We start from the raw sequence: 12,131 nt of genomic DNA, 5'->3' as shown, positions 1-12,131 counted from the left end.
TATATCATATGATTTTATTTCTTTTTCTCAGTATAAATAACACGTACCCTGACTGTTCTACTCTTTGAATAAAAACACTTCATTCAAGCGTTAGGGAGTGCAAGGGGTTATGATGGAGGGGTGTTGCAAATCATATATACACACACACACACATACACACATCTCCAATCACCCATTTTCAACACCACTTATCCTGAACAGGGTTGCGGGGGGTTGCTGAGCCCTATCCCAGCTGACTTCGAGCGGAAGGCGGACTACACCCTGAATTGGTTGCCAGTCAGTCACAGGGCACATAAGAGAAACAACCATTCACAACACACCATCACTGAGTGGGAACAAATCCGACGCAGCCCGCACACAACACAGGCGAGCGTACCACTACACACACACACACACACACACACACACACACACACACACACACACACACACACACACACACACACAGTATAAACATACATACAACCATACTTAAACAGGTATATGTGTATGTATATAAATAGAGTTGTTACAATTAAATCAGAAAGACAGTGAATGAGCAATGAGACTATTGCAAAATTCGGAAAATGGACAGACATAAAAATGACCATCCTGCAGTCAGTCTGCAGCTTATCTGATTTATTATACTGAAAACATTCTGATTGGCCAAAAGGATTATGACGGAAGGAGTCATATTCTGGTAACCACGGTGACGCCAGCTGAGTCACGCGGATTGTGATAGGCTGTAATCCTTCCATTAAAATGGATTAAAGATAGTAGAGCAGCCATGAGAGTGAATATGCATGTGTCTATGTAAGTGACCTTAGTTTACATGCCAGATAAAAATTCTGATTGCCATCTGCCAAATCGACGCAAGCACTCACACAACCAAACACTTTCACACATGCATGTACACTTCACAGCCTTGTTACCAGGGCGACCAGAGGTCAGTCAGTGAATTTAGGCTCTCTAGGAGAGACATAAAATGACCTTTATGTCATAAAAATAAGTGTGTTTTGAAACATCAAGTGACACTTTTGTATTTTATATACTGTACAATAGATACAGTATGTTACTTACCTTGTGAGATCATCATCTGCAGTCAGGGACCTGGGCATTGGTGAGTATCTGGGCGTGGTCAGTGGGGCAGGGCTAACAGACTGGCTCCCGCTCATGTAGGGGCTGATGTGATTGTCCTGATGTGGAGGGTAGGCTGGGAGAATAAAAACAAAAAATGCCAACCTTCATTTAATCATACAGTCACATAGGTTATGTTCACAGAGCAGACTATTCTCTAAATATGTATTTTTTCCAGGCCTGTTTCATTAGCTTGCTCATAGCAATACCTGACTTTCAACATCTAATTGTGGGTATTTTTTTCTTTCTTTCTTTCATAAATTCCAAAAGGGATCTTATACATTTATCTACATCACAGAGTGTATGTCATGATGTCAGAAGTGTGTGTGTGTGTGTGTGTGTGTGTGTGTGTGTGTAGTGAATGAAAAAAAAATGCAATGATGATCTTGGAAATATGAGGCGGTGACCATGTCAGCAGCAACTAACTACTGACAGAGACGTCCTGGTGAGGGGTCACTCATGGTGCTTTTCTTTCACTAAATAGATATTTTGCAATCAAAAGCATTCATATGTTGAATTAGCTGATTTTATAGAATAAAACCATTGTTCGGACGAAAGAGGTCACGGAAGAAATAAAATATAATCAAAGTCACTTTTTAGCTTGATGTGTTTGTTTACGCAAAAAGTACCCATTTCCTATTGCTGATGGCTACAGACCAGAAAAACGTAGAATAAAACTTTTTTTTTTTCTGGCAAAAGAAAAGAGTCTTCTATTTCATTTGGTGGAATCGATGTAAAATTAATCATAGAACACAATATTCTGTGGGTCTTGAAGAATCAATCAAAAAACTCTAAAATCACATGCATTCTAAGGTTGTGGTCAGCGCAAATGGCTGGCAGTGAATGACTTGATGGGAGGCTACCAAGCGGTTTCAACCTGTGTGCTAGAAGTGGATGTTTAGTATGTTGTGATCTTTCATCCTTTGTGTTTTTGACTGAACTATGTCAAAGACCTTTTTTAAGTTTATCAGATGTGAAAAGTCAGCTATAGGCTCCAGTTACCCGCAACTCTAATGAGGTAAAGCGGAGTAGAAAATGGCTAGATGCAAGGGACATATTTTGTATTTTAGCTAGGGCTGTAATCCATTCATTTCAATTCATTATTAACAAGAAAGAAAATGCTGCAGAAAAGATCATTTAATCCCACTGTTCTCCTTTTGCATGCCAAGTGACACAGAACTCTTCGCAGTGGCCTAATTCATCACACACCGAGATCACTGGCTGAGCGTCGTCAAGTGGAAACATGGAGAACAGCACAAAGTGTGGAAATTGTGCAACAAAGACTGCCTCACACCAAAACACGTCCAGTGCATAACATAAATGCAAAACTTGCTTCGAATAAATTAATGCTAACTTTCATGACAGCCATTCAAGCATTGTTAGCTTGTCACAAGAAAATCAGCCAGCCTGACAGTGATCTTGTTGCAAATTTGCTTCAGATTACACAGTGGACCAATGCAAAGTGGGGGAACAGCCGGCTGAATCTTGCTCTTTTAAGTGTTGTTTCAGCACTGACATTCATAGTCCACAGACTGCAAAAATACAATTTTCCCCTTGATTTATTTTGGCAACTGGCAATGGTTTAACATTATGTTTGCAATGTCTCCAGGACTTAAGTGGAATAGCGATTGTTATTCATTTAAGCTTGTGTTGACTTGTTGCTCAAAATGTATTTGAAATGAACAAAAAAAAAAAAATCATAAAACGCATGATCTAAAAATGACTTACAATTGGTGACATCAGGAGGCGGAAAGGTTTCATTGATAAAGACAGAGGTGTGTTTGACCAAGCGTAGATAAACAACATCTGGTGTCGACTTCAGGGCTGCAACTGCTTCCTCATGAGTAACCTCCTCTAAAGAGGAGGCATTTACCTGGAGACACATCAAGAAAACATGCATTAGCAGAGCAATTAAACATGGAATTAAAATGTACGAAATACATATATTTTTGGGGTCAAACTGATCCCACTGGAACACAACAGAGTGAAACACTAACATAGTGTACTAACTTCTTTTCCACTTGTACCGTTTGGGTTGCGACAGTGTGTCATCTTTTTCCATCAACGCCAGTCTTCTGCATCCTTCTCGCTAATGTCAACTGCCCTCATGTTTTCCCTCACGACATCCATGAACCTTCTTCTGCTCTCTGTGCCGGCAGGTCCAAACTCATCACCCTTCTGGCCGATATACTCACAAATATAAGTATGCTCTCTCGAACTTTTTCACCAAAACATCTAACCGTGGCTGTTTCTCTGAGATAATTTCTAATCCTATCCATCCTTGAGACCCCTGAAGAAAACCTCAACCTCTTCATTTCCGCCACCTCCAGCTATGCTTCCTGTTGTTTATTCAGAGCCACTGTCTTCAATCCGTAACTCATGGCCGGCCTCACTACTGTCTTCGAAACGTTCCCCTTCATCCAAATCAGAAACTTAGATCACATAACGCCCTTGACACTTTCCTCCACCCATTCCACCTTGCTTGATTCAGTTTCTTCACCACCGGACCACACCTTCCATTACTCTGGACTGGTTTCTTCTCACCCTCGAGAATCACATTAAAACTTGGTCAAAAACTTCACAGTCAGCTCTCCTAGATGCTTCCATTCCTCCACAGGTATGTCATCAGGACCAACTGCTTTTCCATTTTTCATCCTTCTAGGTACTTTTCAAACTTCTCCCTTTCGTTGTTACTTCCTGGTCAACCACAATTGTCTCCTCTACTTTTTCTTCTTTCTCATTTTCATCATACATCAACCCCTCAAATTATTTCCATCTATCCAGCACACGACTGGCACCAGTTCATACATTTCTCTTTGTCAGGTCAACCGATCAAGAGCTTTCTTACCTTCTCTATTGTACAACCTGGCATAAATGTCATCATATACCTCTTTTTTGGCCCTTGCCACCTCTGCTTTTGCTCTAGATTGTATCTCCTTGTATGTTAACCTCCTTCCTGTATGCTTTCCTTTACTTTCTGGTTCCACCAGTCTTTTTTTTTTTTTCCTTTTCCTTCCAGAAGATAGTATTGCCCGGGTCTCAGATCACCTTGGCTGTGTAGGTCCAGTCCTCTGGAAGCTCCCCTTGCCCGCCAAGAGCCTGTCTCACCTCTTCTTGAAGGCCCACGGGACACTCTTCCTTTCCCAGCTTCCACCACAGGGTTCTCTGCTCTGCCATTTTCTATGATTAATCTCTTCTGGAAGAAAGTATTCATTACAGCCAATTCCATCCTTTTGGCAAAGTCCTCCACCATCTGCCCCTCCATGTTCCATTTCTAGATACCAATTCTGTCCATAACTTCTTCATCACTCCTGGTTCTTTCGCCAACACATACGTCCATTCCAATCTGCACCAATCTCTCCCTGTCTGGGATGCTCAAAATGTCTAGTTCCTTCCAGAATTTCTCTATCTTGTTCACATCCTACCTGTGGGTGATTTTCACGAATTACATTTAACATAAGACCCTCGATTTCAAGTGTCAGTGTGTTTGTTTGCATACATGGCCAATAAATCTGATTCTGATTCTGAAGGAGTTTCATGACTATGAAGCTCAGGAAATAGGGGAATTTTTTTGCAATCTTTTGCTGTCAGACAATTGTAACAGATTTCAACAGCAAAAATTACACAACATACCGGCTTTACATGGTTTACACTATGTGGGTGGGCAATTCCGGGCCTCAAGGGTCACTATCCTGGATGTTTTATATGTTTCCCTGCTCCAACACACCTGATTGAAATGATCAGCTAATCAACAAGTTCTCCAGAAGTTGGAAGACAATTCTGATCTGGTTTTGTTGGAGCAGTGAGACAAATAAAACATACCGGCCCTCAAGGACCACAATTGCTCACCCATGGTTTACATGGAGACTTTTTTTTTCCAGCTGAAATGATTTGGACAGAGGTTCTCCGGCCACCTGTTTGGATACTCCACTTCCTTCATCAAAAGAGGCATTTTTACAGCAGCGTAACACGCGCAGATCGATGTAAAAAATCACACAATTTATCAAAATTGGAGTTCATTCATCTATTCAGCACAGTAGTTAGGATTATTTTCACACTTTTATTGAAGCAGCGGCTTAATCAAAACATGTTACAGATAGCTTGAAAGAAGTTCTCCTGTCATAGACAAGCTCTGGTCGGAAGCAGCCATTTTTAAAAAAAAGCATGTAAACAACAATGTCAATACACATTTACGCCAAGACAGAGCATGTGCAGACCGGATGCAGTCGGCATATCTGGCTAACAGCCTGCATTTAGCGACACAAGCCAGGGTAATATGCTACAGTTTGATGCAAAGACAGGCTCACACATGAGATGGGCTCACTTCCCCAATGTAATATGAGAGACACACAAAAGGATGGCCGCGATCCCCGCTTCCCGAATCCGGCACAGAGGAAGCTGGAGGTAAAACAAGCCCTTGGTAGCCTGACCATTTTGATAATTAAAAAAATATATATATATATATATTTGGAACAATCTCGATATGTGACAGGCATCACAAGTTATCTTTCACTCAGTGATTCCATAGCATTTGATAGCTCTACATTTTGCCACAGTCTATAAATACATACTCTAGTTTTCCGTTTCAATATGCTTGTTTGAGGGGCAAAATACAGATTTAACTTTGCAAACAGCAATGTGAAGCTACTTCATTGGAGCCTTGGCCTTTACTGTACTGTAAAATGAGATGTGGGCAATTTACAAAATTTTGCCCGTCATTGATGCGTGGCCAGGGCACCTATCAGTCATCGTCAATCGGTCATTTTCTAAAAGTGAACCAAACTGCGATTGTCAGTCGGTTAATACATCATGTTATTTTAACCGCGCTTCCGTCATCACTTGTCAGTCAAGTTTGCCGGTCTGCCAGTCCATTTATTGTCAGTGACAGACTGACCGACCTTCCTTCAGGACTGAGGGAATACCCGTATCAGTATGTAATCCTAATGTTTTTGTCATCCTCGATCTTTTGAACAAAAAAGTTGTCTTAAAGTTTCAATTTGTGGAATATAATCAGTTACCATGAGAGAACATATTAGACAGACTGACAACAGGAATTACAGCACAAAAATAATACTTACAGCTATGAGTTTGTCCCCGATCTGTAGCCGACCATCTTTTTGAGCCGCACCCCCCTCAATGATCTTTGTCACGTAAATGCTGTTGTCACCTGGAACGTGTTGATTTCCAACTCCACCAGCTATACTAAATCCGAGACCTGAGAAGAAACAAAATTGACACTTGAATGTTCTTCATATTCATCAAACTTTTTATCAAATCTCATCATTGAAGTAACACAAAGCAGACAAGTGATAAAAGACAAAAACAAATACAGTCAAACCTCGGTTTTCAAACGTCTCTGTTCTCAACCAAATCGGTTTTCGACCAAAAATTTTTTATGCCTCGGATGACGACCGAATTTCGGTTCTCGAACAAATTGAGCGCACTTGAATGCGTTACTTGACTCCTCTCGCCTTCCTTACACGAGGACGTGACGCTTCCTCGGGTAGAAGAGGAAGTGACGCTTCCTCGTTTAGCGTTCCATGGTGAACAGACGTGTTCAATAAAGTTTTTTTTTTTTTAAAAAGAGCGTGGTTTCGGTTTTCGAACAAATCGGTTTTCGAACAGCCTTCTGGAACGGATTATGGTCGAAAACCGAGGTATGACTGTACAACAGACGTCCCAAATCTCTGACGCTGACCCCGTCCCTGGCATACCAGGCACATCTTGTGTGAAAACAGTTACATTTGAAAAAGATGATAAAATGCAGAACATGGCTAATGAGAAACAGATGTGCGTAGAGTGGAGTAAGGGTAATAAACAAGAGCAGAACTCCCGTAGATAAAGTATTATGAAGATTGTAATCATCAGGATGAAGTTATCACCTTTAAAATAGGAAATGTCTTTTTTGAGCAAAATATTACCATTTGCTTGATTTTAACGATAGATCTTTTTATTGTATAATTTTAAAGAAGGTTATCTTTTTGCAGAAAGGTAATATTGCTTCAGAGGCCAGACTCCTGAAAGGCATGCTGCACTAAATAAATAAATAAAAATAAACCAACACAGTTCCAGAAAAAAAATAAAATGTGGCACCTACTTGTCCTATATCAGTAGGAACGAAATTACTCCTCATGCGGACGTAAAGTAAAACAGGATGAAGACCATTCAACCCTTTGTTATGAGCAAAGATCATTCTGAGTGTTCCCCACACAATCTTGACCCTATTGCTTGTTCTTCTGCTGTTACACTATTGACATTGTCAGCATTCATTTCCTTATTGCTTCATTCTTAACTATTGAAATCTACTTCCAACTGATATCTCGAAAAATTGTGACATGTTTTATAATACTACATAAAAACACTGGGAATAGAGTTAGTTTGGACAGTATGCCACCACATATTGAGACAATAATGTCGGCTTCATAGTCAGCCTGAAGAGAAATTAGCTTCTGGTTTTGTAGTTAATTAAGCCAGTGGTCCCTGGACAGTGTATTTCTCGACAACAGAATAACTACCGTATTTTCCGCACTAAAAGGCGCACCTAAAAGCCTTCCATTTTCTTAAAAGCTCACAGTTTGTGTATGGTGATTATGGTAATATTTCCACCCCTAAATGGCTCCTTGCTCAACTTCCAAAAGCACTTCAAAACCTGCATCACATAACAACAACTATTTTGTGCGTTGTGATCATGTAAGTAGTGTTTGTTCACCTTTAGGTCCTTTCACTAACTTGATATCCAAGATTTTATCATTAAGGCTCTTCTTGCGTCGTACACACAGTCTGACGAGACCTCCAGCATCCTTCAGTGCCTCCACCGCTCCACTGTGGGTCACTTCCCTGACATCAGTCTCATTTACTCGGACTATGGAGTCATTCACCCTACCAAACAAAATCTCATGAAATGCATGTAGAGATCAGGTAAAAAGTTCAAATCAACTCTGAGGCTGAATTAATAAGGAATCACACATTACAATAGAATTGTACAAATATATTTACTATTAGTTTGTGTTCGTTTTTTGCTAATTAAATTAGAATGGGCATCAAATTCATCGCCATTTGCATTTGGGTGAGAGGTGGCAATCACGTGCAGAAAAACACTAACAAAATGTACATTCATTATATACTGTACATAAAAATGATAAATATATTACTACCATATTTTCCACACACATCAGGCGCAGCTAAAAGCATTCCATTTTCTCAAAAGCCAATGATGCGCCTTATAATGCGATGCGCCTTCCACATGGATCAATATTCTGATTCCTTGGACGGAGTATTTTAAATGTTCTGTAAAGCGCTTTGTTACAGCTGCAGTAGTTGTCAAAGCACTATATAAATAAAGCGGCACTGTATTGTATTGTATTCCCTTTAGTGTAGCTCCATCTCGTGGATGAATCCCACAACTTCTGCCACTATTGTAGCTTATAATGCGGTGTGTCCTATATATGAAAACAGTTTTAAAATGGGCCATTCATTGAAGGTGCACTTTATACTCCAAAACATCTTATAGTCCGGCAAATATGATACATATTATTTTTATGGATCTTTCCTATTGAGTCGTGTGAGATTAATTTAATTTTGTGCACATGTGTGTGCTTACTTGAGTTGTCCATTTTGTGCTGCGGCCCCTCCAGGTATAATCTTAGTAATGAAGATGGAAGGATCTTCTCCAATATGGGGATTATCAGTCCCTCCTGCAATACTGAAGCCCAAACCTGAGTTACCCTATGCATGAACAGAGATAATGGTTGTCAGTCATTACAATAACATTACGACTACTACTACTACTAATAATAATAATAATAATACTAACAACTACACTAATGATGTTTTTAGTCATGTTCCACTGAAATTACCAAGACCATAGTGTCGTGGGACAACAAAACATTCTACAGATTTTGCAAATGTCATAACTTCTTCAGCGAACGTATCAGTATATATTCCTTGACACTGGGTTTGAATGTGCGTCTATTCTGTTCTCTGTTTGCGTGTACATCTATAGCGTCTTTAAAGCAGAGCCAGTCAAGCAGACAGATCCAGGTCACAGGAGAATAGGCTAAGCAAAGGGATGGGAAGAGAGCCTCGGGGAGAGACAAAGGAGAGTATAATTGAGAGAGGGGACAGGAGAACACAGAAAGTAGAGGAAAACGGACAAGGAATCGAAAGGTTCATAAAATAAAGACAGTTGGGGAAATGATCAGAAGGGCTGAGAAGAAAAAAAAAACGATGATTGATACATAAGCTTGAAAAGACAGTTATAAGACAAGGTAACAAAGTCTCAAACCACTCAAATTGTGGAAACCCATCACACTGACGTCACTTCCATTAATGAAGAAATGAAATAATTTTGCTGAACATAAATTACTATAGAAATATTAACTTTGTAACAGCACAGCATGTAAATTGAGTTGAGCATATGACGCAGACATACAATTCACTCGTGACTTGCAAACTTCCTTTTATTACATAACACTTTCTTTTATCCTGCACTAAATTTACCATTGGCTTAAAATGATTTGTTTTGGATTCATGAGAGATGCATTTGCAGAATAGTAGTAATTTTGCTACAGTAGTAAATAATAAATACAAATGCTGGTGGCATCCTTATATCTTTACCCGTTCCAATGTGATTTCCTCATATTCAAATTCTGCTTCTGTTCCATTGACCTGCTTGAGACAGTACAGAGAGAGAGAGAGAGAGAGAGAGAGAGAGAGAGAGAGAGAGAGAGAGAGAGAGAGGCAGAGAGATGTTCAATTTTTATGTTACAATGTCAATGTTTATGTTAAAATTGGTAAAAATAAAACATACAAAATGTGTGTTAACATTTGTATCACATAGAAACATGGTTAAAATCCTCAAAAGGTCTGTGCAGAATTAACTTGGCTGTTCAAGCAAGACTTGGGGACTAGACGCTTGAAACCCTCTGCCATCCAGTCACCTGTACGCCATAATATGGAGGTCTGGATGGTGACTGAAAAGACTCCAGTTCTTCTTGTAAGCACGCTGCTGCGGTGCCCTTGAGTACGGCACCAACAGTCCACCCCCAAGTGTACGGGACTTTTTTTCTGATTTCAAAATGTTACCTTCCATTTAATCCGATTCAAATCTGATGCAAATATTCAATATTCATGCATAGGAGGATATGAGTGCACGCAAGCTCGCTTAAATATAAACATAGTTGGAGAATGGCATCTCAGAGGGCTGTGTAATCTCCTTGCTATAATCTGTGTCTCTGTGCTCTGACAGAATAGAGAATAGAGGCATGGACACAATGTATTTTCCAGACTGTAAAACGCGACTTTTTGAACCATGCGGCTTTAAATGTGACATGGTTTATGTGTTCATTTTTACTGGTGAGCTTCAGGCCGACAATTGATTTACCCAAAGTCTCTTCATATCTGACCAGTGAAATTAATGAAGATGATGAAGAGTCTGCCCTCATTCTGAATATTCGTCAGGCATTTGCTGTTGGGATGCACACTCGGGCTGAGAGAGATAAATACGGAAGTGTTGTGCGCGCATAGCAGTATGCAGCTGTGTAAGAGCAAATGTAGAGGAAACAGTACATATTTGCACGAAAATAAGCATCTTGAGTTGACTTTAATGAGCCTGGGGAATGAGTGCCATAAATACAGCCATCTCTGCAGTGAGACCACCATCTCTCTGTTGTTTTTTTCGGCGACCAACTCGCACCATTGCTGCCAACAGACAACAGGACAGCAAGTTTGGTCATGGAGCGACATCCCCTCACAGCCTTATATATACTAAATCGGTGCACCCAACAGGTAACAAACTAGTTTGCAAATGCTGGCACTGCTGTGAGGTGAAACTCGTCTGCGAATTGGCCTCGTGTGACAACGAGAGAGACGAAGCGGTTCTGGGACGTTACTGTGTAGCTGTATTCGGCATTGTTTGGGTCGGGGGGGGGGGTCGTAGCTATTTATACGAAGCGGCTAATGTGTGTAAAAAGGTTTTTTTATGGCTAAATTTAGCATTTAGTCAGGTTTGTTTTGTAGTCTGGAAATTACAGTACAGTAATTATTATTATTCGGCACAATAGCATTTGCTGTGTTATGCCAAATGACAACCAAAATATCTCAAGTGGAATAATTATTTTTTATATCTATGTTCTTCTTATTTAAAGGACATGCGAAAAAACAAACTGAATGAAAGAAATATTTATCTCCCTGGATTCCTAGGCACTCAATCAGAAAGTAATTACATCGTAAAGTTAGCTTACAACAACAGACACTGATTTGCTGTGGCAGCTGGCTACCAGTAAAACGACACCTGGGCCCAAATTACTCGGCAGAGGCATTTAACCATTGTTTTATAGTGGTAAGAATTAGAGCTGAAAGATCAATCAAAATCATTATGTAGTTAAATGCAATTTGCAAATTGCAAAGGCTGCAATATTGGGGGGGAAAAAATCCCCCCAAACGACCCCCCTCCCCCCGCCTACCACCAGGCGTAACCATGCCACAAAATCAAACTCGTAATGTCACCACCTCCACACCTCTCACTGCACTGCTAATGAGTGATTTTTTTTTCCAAAACATAATTGGATGACTTGTTTCCCTACATGACATACTTTTAAATTCAGTATCCCTGACGAAATATTACACGTTACTCACGTATGGGGGCGTGTCGACACTGTCTGTGTTGACCACCAATGGAGGAGGGTTGGCCTGCAAAATAGAATAAAGTTAATGATGAAGATACAAATTCACCATTGAGAGAGCAAACAACAACAGCAATAGTGAACACACACACACACACACACACACACACACACACACACACACACACACACAAACAGATACAGAGCACTGTAATAATAACTTACTCGTCTCATGTTTTGGTACAGCATGTTGAGTATATCTGCTACGGATTACGAGCATGGAGTGACTGCATTCACCACATGACATACTGCACCCCCTTCCAATAGACAATACTAATGTACTACTAAAATGCAAAACATAATTTATGAGGCCCACTCAACAATCAAACAATT

At 40.1% G+C, this 12,131-nt stretch overlaps 1 protein-coding gene across 13 annotated transcripts in view; it reads right to left on the bottom strand.

Moving 5' to 3' along the window:
- Window positions 1-12,131, bottom strand: part of LOC109512742 (discs large homolog 1-like protein) — a 134,537-nt gene that overhangs the window by 44,948 nt on the left and 77,458 nt on the right. For 7 of the 13 annotated variants that reach the window (XM_019864698.1, XM_019864699.1, XM_019864701.1 and 4 more), the window contains 7 exons: window positions 11,752-11,805; window positions 9,733-9,786; window positions 8,717-8,841; window positions 7,826-7,995; window positions 6,195-6,331; window positions 2,845-2,989; window positions 1,060-1,192 (listed from right to left, as the gene is read on the bottom strand). In XM_019864698.1, coding sequence (XP_019720257.1) covers window positions 1,060-1,192; window positions 2,845-2,989; window positions 6,195-6,331; window positions 7,826-7,995; window positions 8,717-8,841; window positions 9,733-9,786; window positions 11,752-11,805 — 818 coding nt within the window. Of the gene's footprint in view, window positions 1-1,059; window positions 1,193-2,844; window positions 2,990-6,194; window positions 6,332-7,825; window positions 7,996-8,716; window positions 8,842-9,732; window positions 9,787-11,751; window positions 11,806-11,963; window positions 12,108-12,131 lie in introns of those variants that run through there. The other 6 variants (XM_019864700.1, XM_019864702.1, XM_019864709.1 and 3 more) reach the window with 3 other exon arrangements.

Source organism: Hippocampus comes, unplaced genomic scaffold (genome assembly GCF_001891065.2).
Source record: "Hippocampus comes isolate QL1 unplaced genomic scaffold, H_comes_QL1_v1.1 scaffold172, whole genome shotgun sequence".
Classification (NCBI taxonomy): domain Eukaryota; kingdom Metazoa; phylum Chordata; class Actinopteri; order Syngnathiformes; family Syngnathidae; genus Hippocampus; species Hippocampus comes.
This window is presented reverse-complemented; position numbering and strand designations above follow the sequence as displayed.